At 50.7% G+C, this 13021-nt stretch overlaps 1 protein-coding gene and 1 non-coding gene across 2 annotated transcripts; both read right to left on the bottom strand.

The window, feature by feature from the left end:
- Nucleotides 1-626: 626 nt before the first annotated feature.
- DKC1 (dyskerin pseudouridine synthase 1) lies at nt 627-12313 on the bottom strand. The gene is made up of 15 exons (XM_023248836.2): nt 12167-12313; nt 11304-11371; nt 10749-10835; nt 9303-9394; nt 8803-8987; nt 8134-8198; nt 7644-7770; nt 7060-7190; nt 6512-6655; nt 4977-5097; nt 4045-4163; nt 3270-3373; nt 2693-2801; nt 1767-1886; nt 627-1468 (listed from the first exon to the last, which is right to left on the bottom strand). Exons 1-15 carry the CDS (start codon nt 12180-12182, stop codon nt 1403-1405), a joined length of 1554 nt encoding a protein of 517 aa, XP_023104604.1. The 5' UTR covers nt 12183-12313; the 3' UTR covers nt 627-1402.
- LOC111558857 lies at nt 6829-6964 on the bottom strand. The gene has a single exon (XR_002739983.1). It is a non-coding gene; the product is annotated as a small nucleolar RNA SNORA36 family (small nucleolar RNA).
- Nucleotides 12314-13021: the final 708 nt, after the last annotated feature.

The following is a 13021-nucleotide window of genomic DNA, read 5'->3' as shown; positions in this document are numbered from 1 at the left end:
AAGATTCCCGAGGGAACGTTGCCCGTTCTACCAGCCGCTCCTTTCAGCTGCTTCGCTCTCCAGACCTGGTTTTCAGAACACCCACGACTACTTGTCCAAATTAAACTACCGTGTCCAGAAGGAAAACTCCACTCCCTTGTTCTCACAGCAGCTGCTGGGGTCACAAACACGTGCGTTCATGTAGAAATGCACACGAGACGCTCCCATCCTGCACGAGAACCCACTAAGCAGGGGCACAGTGAGCTTCCCACCACGACTTGCTGGAGGCTTGCATTCCAACCTCACTCACAGAGGGAAACCCAGCCCCGGGCCACGCTCAGGATCCCCCCCCTCCCAGACCCACTCCGTAGATACTAACACCTTTCTCCTCTCGGTCATTTGCGGGATCACTAAATTTGTGATGATGTCCCTCTTTTTATCTAGTCAATGTCCCGAATGGAGACTCCAGAGCATTTGGTCCCATGCCAGATAATAGGCCCCGAGATGAACGTTGCAAGGCAAGAAAAGTAACCAGGGGATCAGCAAATGTCAAACAGGACATGGTTCCCTGGATTTTTAATCAAAATATTTTATATTTTTTCTTCTACGAATCTGAGATCCCCAACAATCAGAAAACCCAACAAGAATACTTTTAAAAACAAGTAAAGTTTAATAAGTAAAAATTCCAACCTTCTCCCAGCAGTGAGTGATTGCATCCTTTGAAAGTAAAGGAGGGTTAAGAGTACAGAGCAGTTTCTAGCTTCTGTCACAAAACACGTAGGCAGATGGATCCAGGCGCACGAGGCTGTACACACAGGCTCTGAACAAGTACACAGAAGACCACTAAGCCCGAGATGGACTGGAAAACAGCTGGTAAGTTTGGCCTGCCTCTGGCAGGGGAAATGGGGGTGACACAGGTGGCCATGACGCCAAGGTAGACCACTGTCCTCATAGGACGCGGGAGGAAAAATTGATCTCTGCAGTGAGCAGCGTGGCTCGGTTCTATGGTTTTACTTGCTCTACACCATTTCATTGAGCAACGTGCGGACGCTTTCCATGAGCCAGGGCGGGGGACGGGGTGCAAACCAGGAGAGAGCGAGGGTGTCAACACAGCCACCGGGCAACGGCTGAGACGGTGCCCGGGCTGCGCTGGGTCTGAAGGAGAGGGTTCCGACTCTCCCCAGCAGAGAAGCGGGTGGCATCAAATCCGCCTCCTTCACCCGTATCCTTAAAACAGGACAGGATGGGATGGGCGCACCAGGTGACCTCACAGAGCTCTCAGGTAGCAGGAAAACGTGCCGGGGCTCTCCACCCTTTCTGGGACCTGGGTTCCATTCCCTCAAGAACCAAAGGAATTAGGTTTTCTCAGTAAGGCTTTTTAATTTCTCCTCCCAACTGGACACCGGGCTTAAAGTGGTCTCCACTACTCAGAAACCACTTCCACTTTGATTTTCTTCTTCTTCTTCTTCTTCTTGCTGGCGTCACTGTCCTGGAAGAAAGAGAGAGCCTCACAGCATCTGTTAACAGAACCAAATTAGGGAAGTCTCGAAAGCCCCGGAAGCCTTTTTGGGATCGGCGAGGCTATTCCACGGTCATTTTGCGCGTAACTTTCAGCGCCGCCCCAGTGCCGGACTTCCACAGACCGCCCGGCCAGCAGCACACTTCTAAGTAAACGCTGGGGTCGGTTTCGGTGCCCTCCCCCCCAGGGCTGCTGGAGGGCACACGCACCGTGGGCAACGTGGGACTGCCGCCCCCTCCCCTTTCGTGTCTGCCGTATTTCTACACACCCCATCTCCCGGATCGTCCGCACTGTCTACACCAGCTTTGGCCTTCTTATCCTTCTTCTTCTTCTTTTCTTTCTTGACCAGCTGTGGTGACGTCTCGTCACTTTCACTCTCTCGCTTCCGCTAAGGTGGGGACAATCGTGTTAGGTCTTGGGCAAACACGGATGAGAGAGGTTCAGTAAGAAAAAAGCCTAAATCTTGGGGCGCCTGGGTGGCTCAGTCAGTTGAGCGTCCGACTTCGGCTCAGGTCACCATCTCACAGTTCGTGAGTTCGAGCCCCACGTCAGGCTTTGTGCTGACAGCTCAGAGCCTGGAGCCTGCTTTGGATTTGTGTCTTCCTCTCTCTGCTCCTCCCCTGCTCACACTTTGTCTCTCTCTCAAAAATAAACAAACATTAAGAAAAGAGCCTAAATCCAACAAACAGAGCCCCCATTTACCGAGGACTCCAACACGGTCTCCTCCCTAGAGAGCAGGACCCGTGGGCGCAGCTGAGCCTGAACTGGTGGGCCGCGTGCCCTCAGAGAAGGAGGGTGAGCCAGGGGCGTGAGGCTGACGGCCCCCAGTGGGGCCAGAAGTCCTTCCCGGAACCCTCAGACTGGAGAGCTGCGGCACTGCCGCGTATTTTCGACGCCGAGCTGCTGTCGTCTAGAGCGGACTCTGCTCCCACACGAGCTGTGCCCGCGCTTGACCCCAGGTGGGAGCCAGAGGGACACGTACGTGCGCTCTGCTCCAGTGTCGCTGCCCGACCTCCGGGCCTGTGGAGCCCGAGGTGTGGCGCACGACCTGCATCGTGTGCTGCGTGCACCCCCAGGGGCGGGAAGCCTGCCGCGCTGAGCTGCAACATACGGGGGGGACCGCAATCCTCGACACGGGCCGAACAGAACCCTCTCCCAAAGGACACTGCAAACTGATCCCAGCACGTCACTTACCTTTGGAGCTTTCACCGCTTCATCAACTACTTTTGGGGCTTTTACCACTTCAACAACTTCCTGCGGGGCTTTTGCTGCCTTGGCCGCCACCTCTCTCTTGGCAGAGTCACTGAAAAAGAGGGAGCGATGGGTCAAACACACTGAACGGCTTTCAGGCAGTGCAAGTCGCCATCCAAATACTGACAGTGGCCAAAAATCCCCACTCACTGCTGCAGAATGACTCCCTCTAGAGCCCCATGAACCAGACTACAAAGGGGTTAACTGTCTGCCACGGAGGCCCCGGCCCCTAACCGGCCTGGGCAGTCAAGGGTAGTACCTCCGGCCCCCAGGCCTCCTGAGCCACCACCCCGCGTTTAGCAAGTTTCCCCCAAACTGAATATGCCCCCCCCCCCCGTACCCAGGCACTCCAGGAGCTCCTGTCCTCCCTCCCCATGCTCACCTGCAGTCGAGACACCCGTCTGGGCCGCCCCCTCACCACACCTGTCCCCCGGGCTCCACGGCCTCCCACCCTCACCACCTATGCCCTCCTCACCTGCACTCTCTGCCCAGCTGGGGCTCGGAGACGTCCCACCCTCACCTGTAGTCCACGTACTCCTGCGTCCAGGCGACAGGTGTGCTGTCTGTGGGCTTGCCATGCTTATCCAGAAGGCCCTGCTTGATCATCAACTTCTTCTGACTTGCCTGGCAGACCGTCAGAGTTTCAACATCAGAACAGTGTCAACTCGTGAAGCAGGTACTGTGACCGCTCACATCAGGCTCCTCCCTCGCAGTCTCACTTGGGCTCCACACTCCTCCGCACAACACTCAGAACCCATGTTCTCCAACGGGAGCAAACATGGGACTTGGCGCAAGTCACAAAGCCCACTGTATCGCTGACAGCCTCTGAAGCGTTGTTTTGTGGCACCTCCCCCCACCTCATTCTCAACCCCCAGGCCTTTGCACCTCCTATTCCAGCTTCCCCACACTCTCCCCTCCCTGACACCTAACACTGCATCCTCTAAGCTGGCCCAGCTCCAGCAAATCTCTTACCCAGGACCCCCAACCAGGCCAAGCCCCTCAGTTTGGACTCCCAAAGTGCCAGGCACCCCTCTGCATCCCTTGATAAGCCTTCAACTTGGCGGAAATTCACCATTCATTGCGCAGTATGACTGACGTCCATCTGCTTCCCCCTTTATACTAGGAAATCTCGAAGGTCTGAGATGGGCCCATTTCTACTCACCATCAACTCGCCACAGCCCAGCACAAGGCAAGATTGTGGTAGTAGGGACACACTCGACAGCCATCCAGGTGAATATTCAACAACACAAAAATGAAAACATAACCCGGTGGGACACACACACAGTCCCACTTACCTTTGGACCTAAACCCCACTTCCGAGGATAAGTATCTCTCTCCATGATCACTCTCTTGATCTTGGCTACTATACCATGGTCACAGGTAGAGATCACTGCTGTGGTCATTAATGCAATAGCTGGAGGTGTGGGAAAGAGATGAAAGAGGGATCTGGAGCGGAAAACGTGGTTGGCGATGAGCCCTAATTCCACTGTTTTATAAATCCACTGGAAACTCAAAGCTCTACTGCCTTAATGGAGGCTTCCTTTGCTGAGGATGTTCATATGGAGACAATCTGCCATTATGGGAAGAAAGCCTCTGAAAGCATGTTATCAGTTTAAAAAACATTCACACTAATCACGTAAAACTCAATGCTTCCTAGATCCTCAGGAGTCCAGACATCTGAGTATTCACTGACCGCGCCTCACTCGTGCCAGGAGGAAAGCATGTCATCAGACTCCCTTCTCAGTTGTAAGCAGGGCTCTGCGGGGAGCAGCCAAGAGGGGAAGGGAACACCTCGACAAGGCACCCTAGAGATACACTCCTCAGGCTCCAGGCTCAGGCCACACACAGGGAACGGCTTGCACACACCCTTCACGGAATGGAACACTCGAAGTTCTAAGCGACAACACCAACTAAACACTCACAAGTTAACTGCTACAGACAGACAACGAATGGACTATACTCTCCATATGAATTACCAAAGACATGCATTCTCTTCCTGGACGATTTCCTCCATCCTCACTGGAACCAAGCTGCTGAGATGTGGCTGCTAATACCAGCCAGCTGGACAAAATCTGGGCCCATCTACCACGATCCCCTGCTAGGACTACCTCTACAGGCCCCAGACAACACAGTGATTACGTGAACCTGAGGAGTTGGACTTGGGGTCCGCTCTTAGCAAGCCTGGCTGTGATGGTGCAGCAGGAACTAGTGCAAGTTCTCCTCTTACCCATGCAGATCGCTTCCCCTTTGGTGGTGATGACCACGATCTCCTGGTTGACTTCGATGCCGTCCTCGTATCGGAGAACTCCCGGAAGCATGATCTTTGCCCCATAGCAGATTGCATTCACCTGCAGGGATGGCATCGCACGTCAGAGCACCAGCTGCTCCGCTAGCCAGTGCCCTCCATCCGAACCCACACCAGAAAAGAACACGCGGGGTGGACCTGCGAGTGTACCCCCACCTACAAAATGGGGCTAATGGCACCGACAGCCACTGGCTGCGATCCGGTGTATGAAGCAACCACTCACCACGGGCTAGCCACCTTATCCCCACTGACTCAGACATTAAAGGGACTGAAATACCTACTCCTCATCCATCCACAGGACTCCAAAGGTATCTTTATCTTAAACCAAAACCCAGCCTTCATTTTCCTTACTCTTCTCTATTTTTTATCCTTGAGGAAAACCCTGACAGAAATGGGAGACCTTTTTGCTTTACGGGAGATCTGGCCTATTAACAGGCCCCCAAAGTAACCAGCAAGCAAGATTACCAAGGCCTGTGACCCGACCCCATGCAGGTTAAAAAGGCCACCTCTCCTGGGCATCAGTGGCTTATGCCATCTTGCCTTCACTTACCTAGATACCTTGCTGTCCGCATTCTTCCTCCCCCTAAATTCACCCAGACGGCACCAATCTGATCCCAGCATAATGAGAATTTATCACATTTCTGTTCTATTTCACGTGATTAACTTTTTCCAACTATGATAGCCTGGCTTAGTATACCTCTATAATTTTTGTCTCCTACAAACCATAACATACAAAAAATTCAGACGGATTCCTGGGTGGCTCAGTTGGTTAAGCATCTGACTTTTGATTTCGGCTCAAGTCATGATCTCACGGTTTGTGAGTTTGAGCCCCATGTTGGGCTCTGTGCTGATAGCATGGAGCCTGCTTGGGATTCTCTCTCTGCCCCTCCCCTGCTTACGCTCTCTCTTGCTTGCTCTCAAAAATCAATAAACATTTTTTAAATGCATCAAATACCCTTAACTTTGCTATCCTTTGTCCCTGACATAACTAATTATATCATTTTTTTTTTAATTTTTTTTTTCAACATTTATTTATTTTTGGGACAGAGAGAGACAGAGCATGAACAGGGGAGGGGCAGAGAGAGAGGGAGACACAGAATCAGAAACAGGCTCCAGGCTCCGAGCCATCAGCCCAGAGCCTGACGCGGGGCTCGAACTCCCGGACCGCGAGATTGTGACCTGGCTGAAGTCGGACGCTTAACCGACTGCGCCACCCAGGCGCCCCACTAATTATATCATTAAGAGAAGTGCTCTCAGGGTGCCTGGCCGGCTCAGTTGGTGGAGCGTGTGACTCTTGATCTTGGGGATGTGAGGTTCGAGCCCCACCTTGGGTGTAGGAATTACTTAAAGGAAAACAGTAAGCTCATATCATGTTTCATCTCTTCCCACAGAGCACAGACCAGACCTCCTGTCTGGGGTCGTTTTATCACACTGCGGACGTGCAGCCCAGGACTTACCGCGCTGTCTTTCATCACCAGCCGTTTGTGAGATGTCAAGAGCTTTTCTAAAGGGTAAACAACCCGCCGCAGGTAACTCTCATCCTTGTGGTTGTCATACAGCCACTGGGCATCAAGCACATCGTGCATCGTCACCATATGGTCCTGAAAAGCAGCCGCGTGCAAAAATTGTTCAGTGCCACTGTATCTTAAATGGTCCAACAGACCCCAAACTTCCAAAATGTGAATGAATTTAGTCCAAACTCAGTCTTTAGTCTCTTCCCAATCATCTATCTTCCGCACATCTGTAAGCTGGTGACATACTTAAATCTAGGCAGTTTTGTAGGCTGTGGGATCAAAATGAATAGAGTAATGCTTTCTATCCAATCATCTCCCACAGCCCGGGTTTCAATGTTCCAAAGTTTAATTAACAGAACAGGGAAGCCGCCCTGAACTGAACTCAACACTTTGGAAATTGCCTTTTCCAGGATGTGAAGCAGGTGGCATTGCAGCAGGGGCGGGAGGATGTTAAGGAGCAGCTCCAAAACTTCTAGCCCATAATGCTGTACCTTTTCACTCATGACTCCAGAACGCACCCGCCGAAGTTCCTGCATCTGACCGCCAACTCCCAACAACAAACCCAGGTGCACACACAGTGTCCGAATATACGTGCCGGCCTCACAACTCACCCAGAAGATTCCTAAGATGCACACACATAAAAGTAGCACATTTTCCAAAGTAAACACACTGCTAACTGAAAAACCCAGAGTTACTCTGTATCTGAGCCACCAAGACTAAAAACAATAGAAACAGGCCCTGACCACACCATATACTAAGGGCATGTATTCTTAATGAGAGAATCTAATTCTCTACAATGCATTCCTGGGGTGCCTGCGTGGCTCAGTTGGTTGAATGTCCACTCTTGATTTCGGCTCAGGTCTCGATCCCAGGGTCGTGGGATCAAGCCCCTCGTCAGGCTCCATGCCAAACGTGGAGCCTAAGATTCTCTCTCCCTCTGTCCCTCTACCCCAGTCGCGCTCTCTTTAAAAAAAAAAAAAAAAAAAAAAAAAAAAAAAAAAAAAAAAGGCATTCCTGTCCACATATGGTGTCCTGTCCACATATGGATGGCTTCCTCAAAGGCCTAAGGACCCACCTAATCTTCTTTCCGGATCATACTCGATCATCTTGCTCTCGTATATGGTCCGCACTCGGAGCTGCCTCTTTACTGCAGCAATAAGTGGGGGTCGCTGGAATAAGGCACCTGTCAGAGTTTCTAGGGCCTAAGAACAAGCACAAATCAAAATAAAGACTCTTGAATAAGAGCAAGGGTCTGCTGTGGCAGGTTGAGGACACAACTGAAACACAAAGTATCTTTCAATCATTTAAGACCTATGATGCCCTTTCCATTTTTGCTTCTTTCTTCAAAGACACAGAAAGGACTCGGTGCCAATCAGAGCCCTTTCCTCAGAAGTGGCATGTCCAGAAGTGACCCTGCCATGTGCAGTTACCTGTCCAGGCCAGCTTGGGCAGCCCACTGGTAAGGGCACAAGACAGGACAGTCAGGAAAACCGACCTGTCTCCAGATGTCTACGGGCTTGGATACCCAAGTCGCCAAAATGTGCCTTCCCTACAATCACACTTACCCTAGAAAGTTGAGTCCCCCCTTCAATAGCATTGTGTAGCCGGACAATTCCCACATACTCTTTGCCTGAAAAATGACAAAAGAGTAGTCAGGTGTGGCCACTGAGTTTTCTGTAGTTTTAAAAATATGCTCATATTCACATTTTGTATAACAGGAAAAGCAGGCCATTTGACTCTGTAAAATTTGCATCAAGACAAATTTCATGGTTTGGACTTGGGAAAGGACTGAACATGCTCTCTCTCATTGGGAATTCAACTTTCTGTACGCTGACAGGGACCACTGGAGCATCCAGTGTACAGCCTGCTTAGCAAAAAACCTTTTTCGGGCACCTGGGCAGCCGAGTCAGTTAAGTGTCCGACTCTTGATTTTGGCTTAGGTTATGATCTCACAGTTCGTGAGATCAAGCCCCGTGTCAGGCTCTGTGCTGAAAGTGCAGAGCCTGCTTGGGATTCTCTCTCTCTACCCCTTCCCGGCTCACACAGGCTTGCTCTCTCTCCCTCTCAAAATAAATAAGCATTTAAAAAAAAAAAAAGAAGAAAAAACCTTGGAAGGTCAAGTATGAGAGATTCTCCTGATGAAAATTTCCAAGGGCCAAAAAATAGAAGGAAAGGAAATGTAGAAAGCCTTCCAGTATCAAAGTGGCTGCCTCTTTATTCCCTCTTGCACATACCTGCACTCTGTTGGGATTTCACCAAGCGAGTGGCTCGTTCTATGCACACGATTAAACAGCCAGTCACCTTGGGATCCAGAGTACCACTGTGTCCTGTCTTCTCCACCCGAAGTATTCGTCGGATCCACGCTACCACCTCATGGGAAGAGGGGTTGGAGGGCTTATCAAGATTAATGAAACCTGTCCTAGAATGGAAAAGAAATCACTGCACCATCATCGCTGGCCCTTTAATAAAAACTAAATCTGAAGAGGAAAAAAGTTCACGATCAGTACGGGTTATGTGTTTAAGGCAATTCTAAGCCATTCTAAAATGCCACAATCTCCTTGAATAACTGATGTGAAAAGGTCTTTTTAAAAATAAACTCTATGTGCCATGTGGGGTTCGAACACATGACCTGAAGACCAAGAGTTGGATGCTCTATCAACTGAGCCAGCCAGGCGCCCCTGAAAAGGTCCTTTTGAAAAGAAGTCTGAACAGTGCTTGCTCCCAACACACTTACCTGATATAGTCCCCAATCTCTCTCTTCAGAGGATTTGATCCACAAGGAAGAGGTGTATAGTGTGTTGTCCTTACATTTAGCTTATCGAAATTCTGGAAAGCAAGGATACAACACAAAATAAACTTAATAAACCATTAACGTGTGTACGACAAGAGTCAGCACCACTATCAACCATGATATGGTTAACTTGCAAGTTCAGAAACCTGGATTCTACCCCTCGGTTTTCATTATGTGTGACACAGCGTTAAGCCCCCTTACACACTGGAGAAATTACCCACAGCAGGAGGATTTAGACAAAGTTAATCACTCCTCTAGAAATACTTTTTGTTACCAGGACTGGCAACCACGTTTCTCAAACACAACCAGCTCATTCCTGCTCCAGATGTTCCCATCTCTGTTCTCAGGTCTGCTCCTTTTTACTCTCCTCCTTTCCAGGGCTCAACTGCAGGTCTCAAAGAGCTCCCCTCAACTGAAGCTCACCTTTCACATTACCCAGTTTAGTTCCATCGTAGTGCTTCGACAAATAGCAATTATTTTTTTTAACCATCTACCTCCCACCCCTAGATTTTAAGTTTCATGATAGTAGGGACTCTGGCCTATCCAGTTCACTAGCATATCCCCAGAACCTATAACAGAAAAGCAGATATAAATGGTAGACCCATCTGGCCGGGCAGAAACTGAACAGTGTTGAATTACACGAGCAAATCTCATTCTTTCACCTAATATATATTGATTTATTAAAACACTTTGCCAAGAGGCATCTGAGTAACTTTCCCTACCCTAGCTTTTTCTCCTAATCTCATACATGGTGCCCACTAAGTTGTTTGTGAAACTTGTAATTCAACTCATCACTGAGCCAGCCTATTTCAAACCCAACACAATGGTCAGCAATTTTCTAGAGAACGTGTTACGTGCCAGGCACTACAGCAAAACACATTTCATGGATTACCTCCTGCAGCCCTCAGCTTGCCTTCCCAATAAAAGATGTCATGAGCAAACCACCTCAGAGGTTAAATGACTGGCTCAAAGTCACACACTGACTTTGTGTGGTCACAAAGTCTGACTGAAATTGGTCTGGTTTCAAAGCTCATGTTCTCAAGCACTAAAGCAGTCCTGCTCCAAGCGAGGCTCACAAACTAGTATGAGTCTGTAAAGTGGAGTTAAATACAGGAACCAAGAACTAATTATTTGTAAACTTCGATGGTGGTTTTACATTGTGACATTTTAACTGTATCATGTAAAGCGTTGGGTGCACTGGAAATGAAAACCAAAACAAAACAAAACCTGGCCTTCACGTCAGACACACTGAAAAACATTGCTTTAGACTGTGTCATCTACCATTGCCAAGGTCAAGGATGCTAGCGCTAATCACTCTTAACGAATCTTTTAACACTTCAATAAGGTAAAAGCCAGGCATTGATCCGATGCATAATCTTAACCACATACCTTGAGCAACAGGGGCCATTGAGATGTGTCCAACTGAGCCGCCTTGGATTCAGGTTTGATAAGAAATTCCTCAGCGTGTTGTATCTCCTTACATGGGACAGAAACACACCCTATTAGACTTCCCAAGTGATTTGGAAAAGTTCCACTGCTATCACCTAAGTTTAAGCCTTTTAAATAGAAAACAAGGTAGTCTCTATTGCTCTTCACTGGGACCTCCAAAGAAAAACCAGGATCTCGGAAATGAACCACGATCTCAGAAAAGTAAGTGAAGTGCCACCAAGATGGGGTCAGGTCCTTATGAGAGAAAGAGGAATAGTGGGTCTGTGGGTGGAATAAAAAAAAAGCATTTCAGGGAGAGCAGCTGGTGTACCAACACCAGTCAGCAAACTCTACTTGACAGGAGACTCAGGTGACTGGGGTTGTGTATTTCCTAAAACAACCACTCAATTCCAACCCATTCCTTAGAAACTTGCAAAAAACAGTTGTTTTATGTAACCTGTTACCTACGTAACATTTCCTTTTTGTCAAAGCAAAGCAAAACATATTTCTACTCACTGCTACATCTTCTTCTGCTAACGACTTCCGCTCCTTTTTCTTCTTATGTTTCTTCGGCACAATATACACTAAAACACACACACACACACACACACACACACACACATGAGATTTGGGAGTTTTTCCCCAAAATAAGGGCAACGAAGCTTCAAATAGTGAAATCAGAGCAAGTAAAAATCGGATGTTTGATCTAGAATTGCTGGGGAAAGCCTAGTGTGTAAAAGCCAAACGCGTGGGCTGCACGGCCCGGTAACCGACCGCAGGCAGTCGCACATGCCGGCTTCCATTCCGGCTCACCACGTGGCCGTGGAGGGGCTTAGATCTGCCGCAGGAGCGCTCGGGCCAAGGGCCTCCAAGTTCTCTGAGTGACCACGCAACCGCCCCCTCCCCGGCCCCCGGCCTGTACAACTTTCTCTGCACTTGGAGCTGCGCGTACGTCCGAGCCCCTCGGCCCCTCTCCTTGCGGGGCCTCTTCCCAGCGCCCTTCCGCGCGGCGCCGACCGACCCGGGTGTGTGGGCTGGCGGCGGCGCAGGTACGGCCAGATCTCCCGTCACCGCGGGGTCGCCGGAGAGGCCGACGCCTTTCGGCGACGACCCGGGCCCTCAGGCGAATGTGCCATCGAAGGGAGGCCCGGGCCTCGCAGAGCCACGTCACTGCCAGCACCTCTCCATCTCCGGCCGTCACCCTTAGAGCCAAGGCCAAGAGGAAGGCCAACAGGAGGCCCGGCCCGGCGGCGACGGGGCCGGACCGGCGGCAAACCGGCGGGGATCTCGGCCCCCGACGCCGCCACCCTCCCACCCCGGCTCTCCGCACGGCGGAGCCAGTACTCGGCCCGGCCACCCACGAGGAGACGACCCTTTACCTTCCGTGTCCGCCATGTTGCCCCGCACAGCGTGCGAGCAGCGTGGGACACCGCCGAGGAAGCAAGCACAGACTCCCGCCGCCCTCAGGCCGCGCCACTAAGCCCCGCCCACCTCTGTGACGCCCAGTGCGCGCCGCGCCGCGGAGCGGTGGGGGCGGGGCCGGGCTCTGGGAGCACAGCCCGGGGCGCGCGCGGGCCGCCTGCACAATTTCATTGGTTGGGTTGCCCTCCCGCCCCCGCTGCGGTAGCGCGCCCGCGCGTGCGCCTTGAGCCTCGCCCGGCCCTGGGCTGCCCCGGTTGGAGGCGCATGCGCAGTCCGCCCCGGTGGTCCGTAACTTGTGGGCGCGGTCCCGGGCCCAGGTCGCCGACTTTCGTTGGGTTTAACACGGGCCTAGGCACTCGGGCGTCCCGCGAGCACTCTGTTAAACAACAGCTAATTGCTTCCTTTCGCCGACCCTTTAAGGTTGGGTATCGGATCAGTCCCGATTAAAAAGCGAAGACGTTGAGGCACAGAGACGTTGAAAGCTCTTTGCTGCTTGCAATTCCCATCCAGCTAGAGCGCCGCTGGCCAATAGGAACACTGTGCGAGCTGCTTGTGGACTTTTAAATTTTCCAACAGCCACATGGCAAGAAAAAAAAAAGGAAAAGGAAAAAGGTGAAATTGATTTTAATAACAAAATTTGTTTAACCTAATGATCCAAAATATTTTCATTTCAACATATAAGCGATACACAACATTATGAATGGAATATATTACGTTTTTTGGTACTGTCTTTCCAGTGTGTGTTTTACACTTACAGCACACCTCGATTGGAAGTGCACGAGGGGGCTCCATGTCAAGGGCTCTGTATGTAG

Source organism: Felis catus, chromosome X, assembly GCF_018350175.1.
Source record: "Felis catus isolate Fca126 chromosome X, F.catus_Fca126_mat1.0, whole genome shotgun sequence".
NCBI classification, from domain to species: domain Eukaryota; kingdom Metazoa; phylum Chordata; class Mammalia; order Carnivora; family Felidae; genus Felis; species Felis catus.
This window is presented reverse-complemented; position numbering and strand designations above follow the sequence as displayed.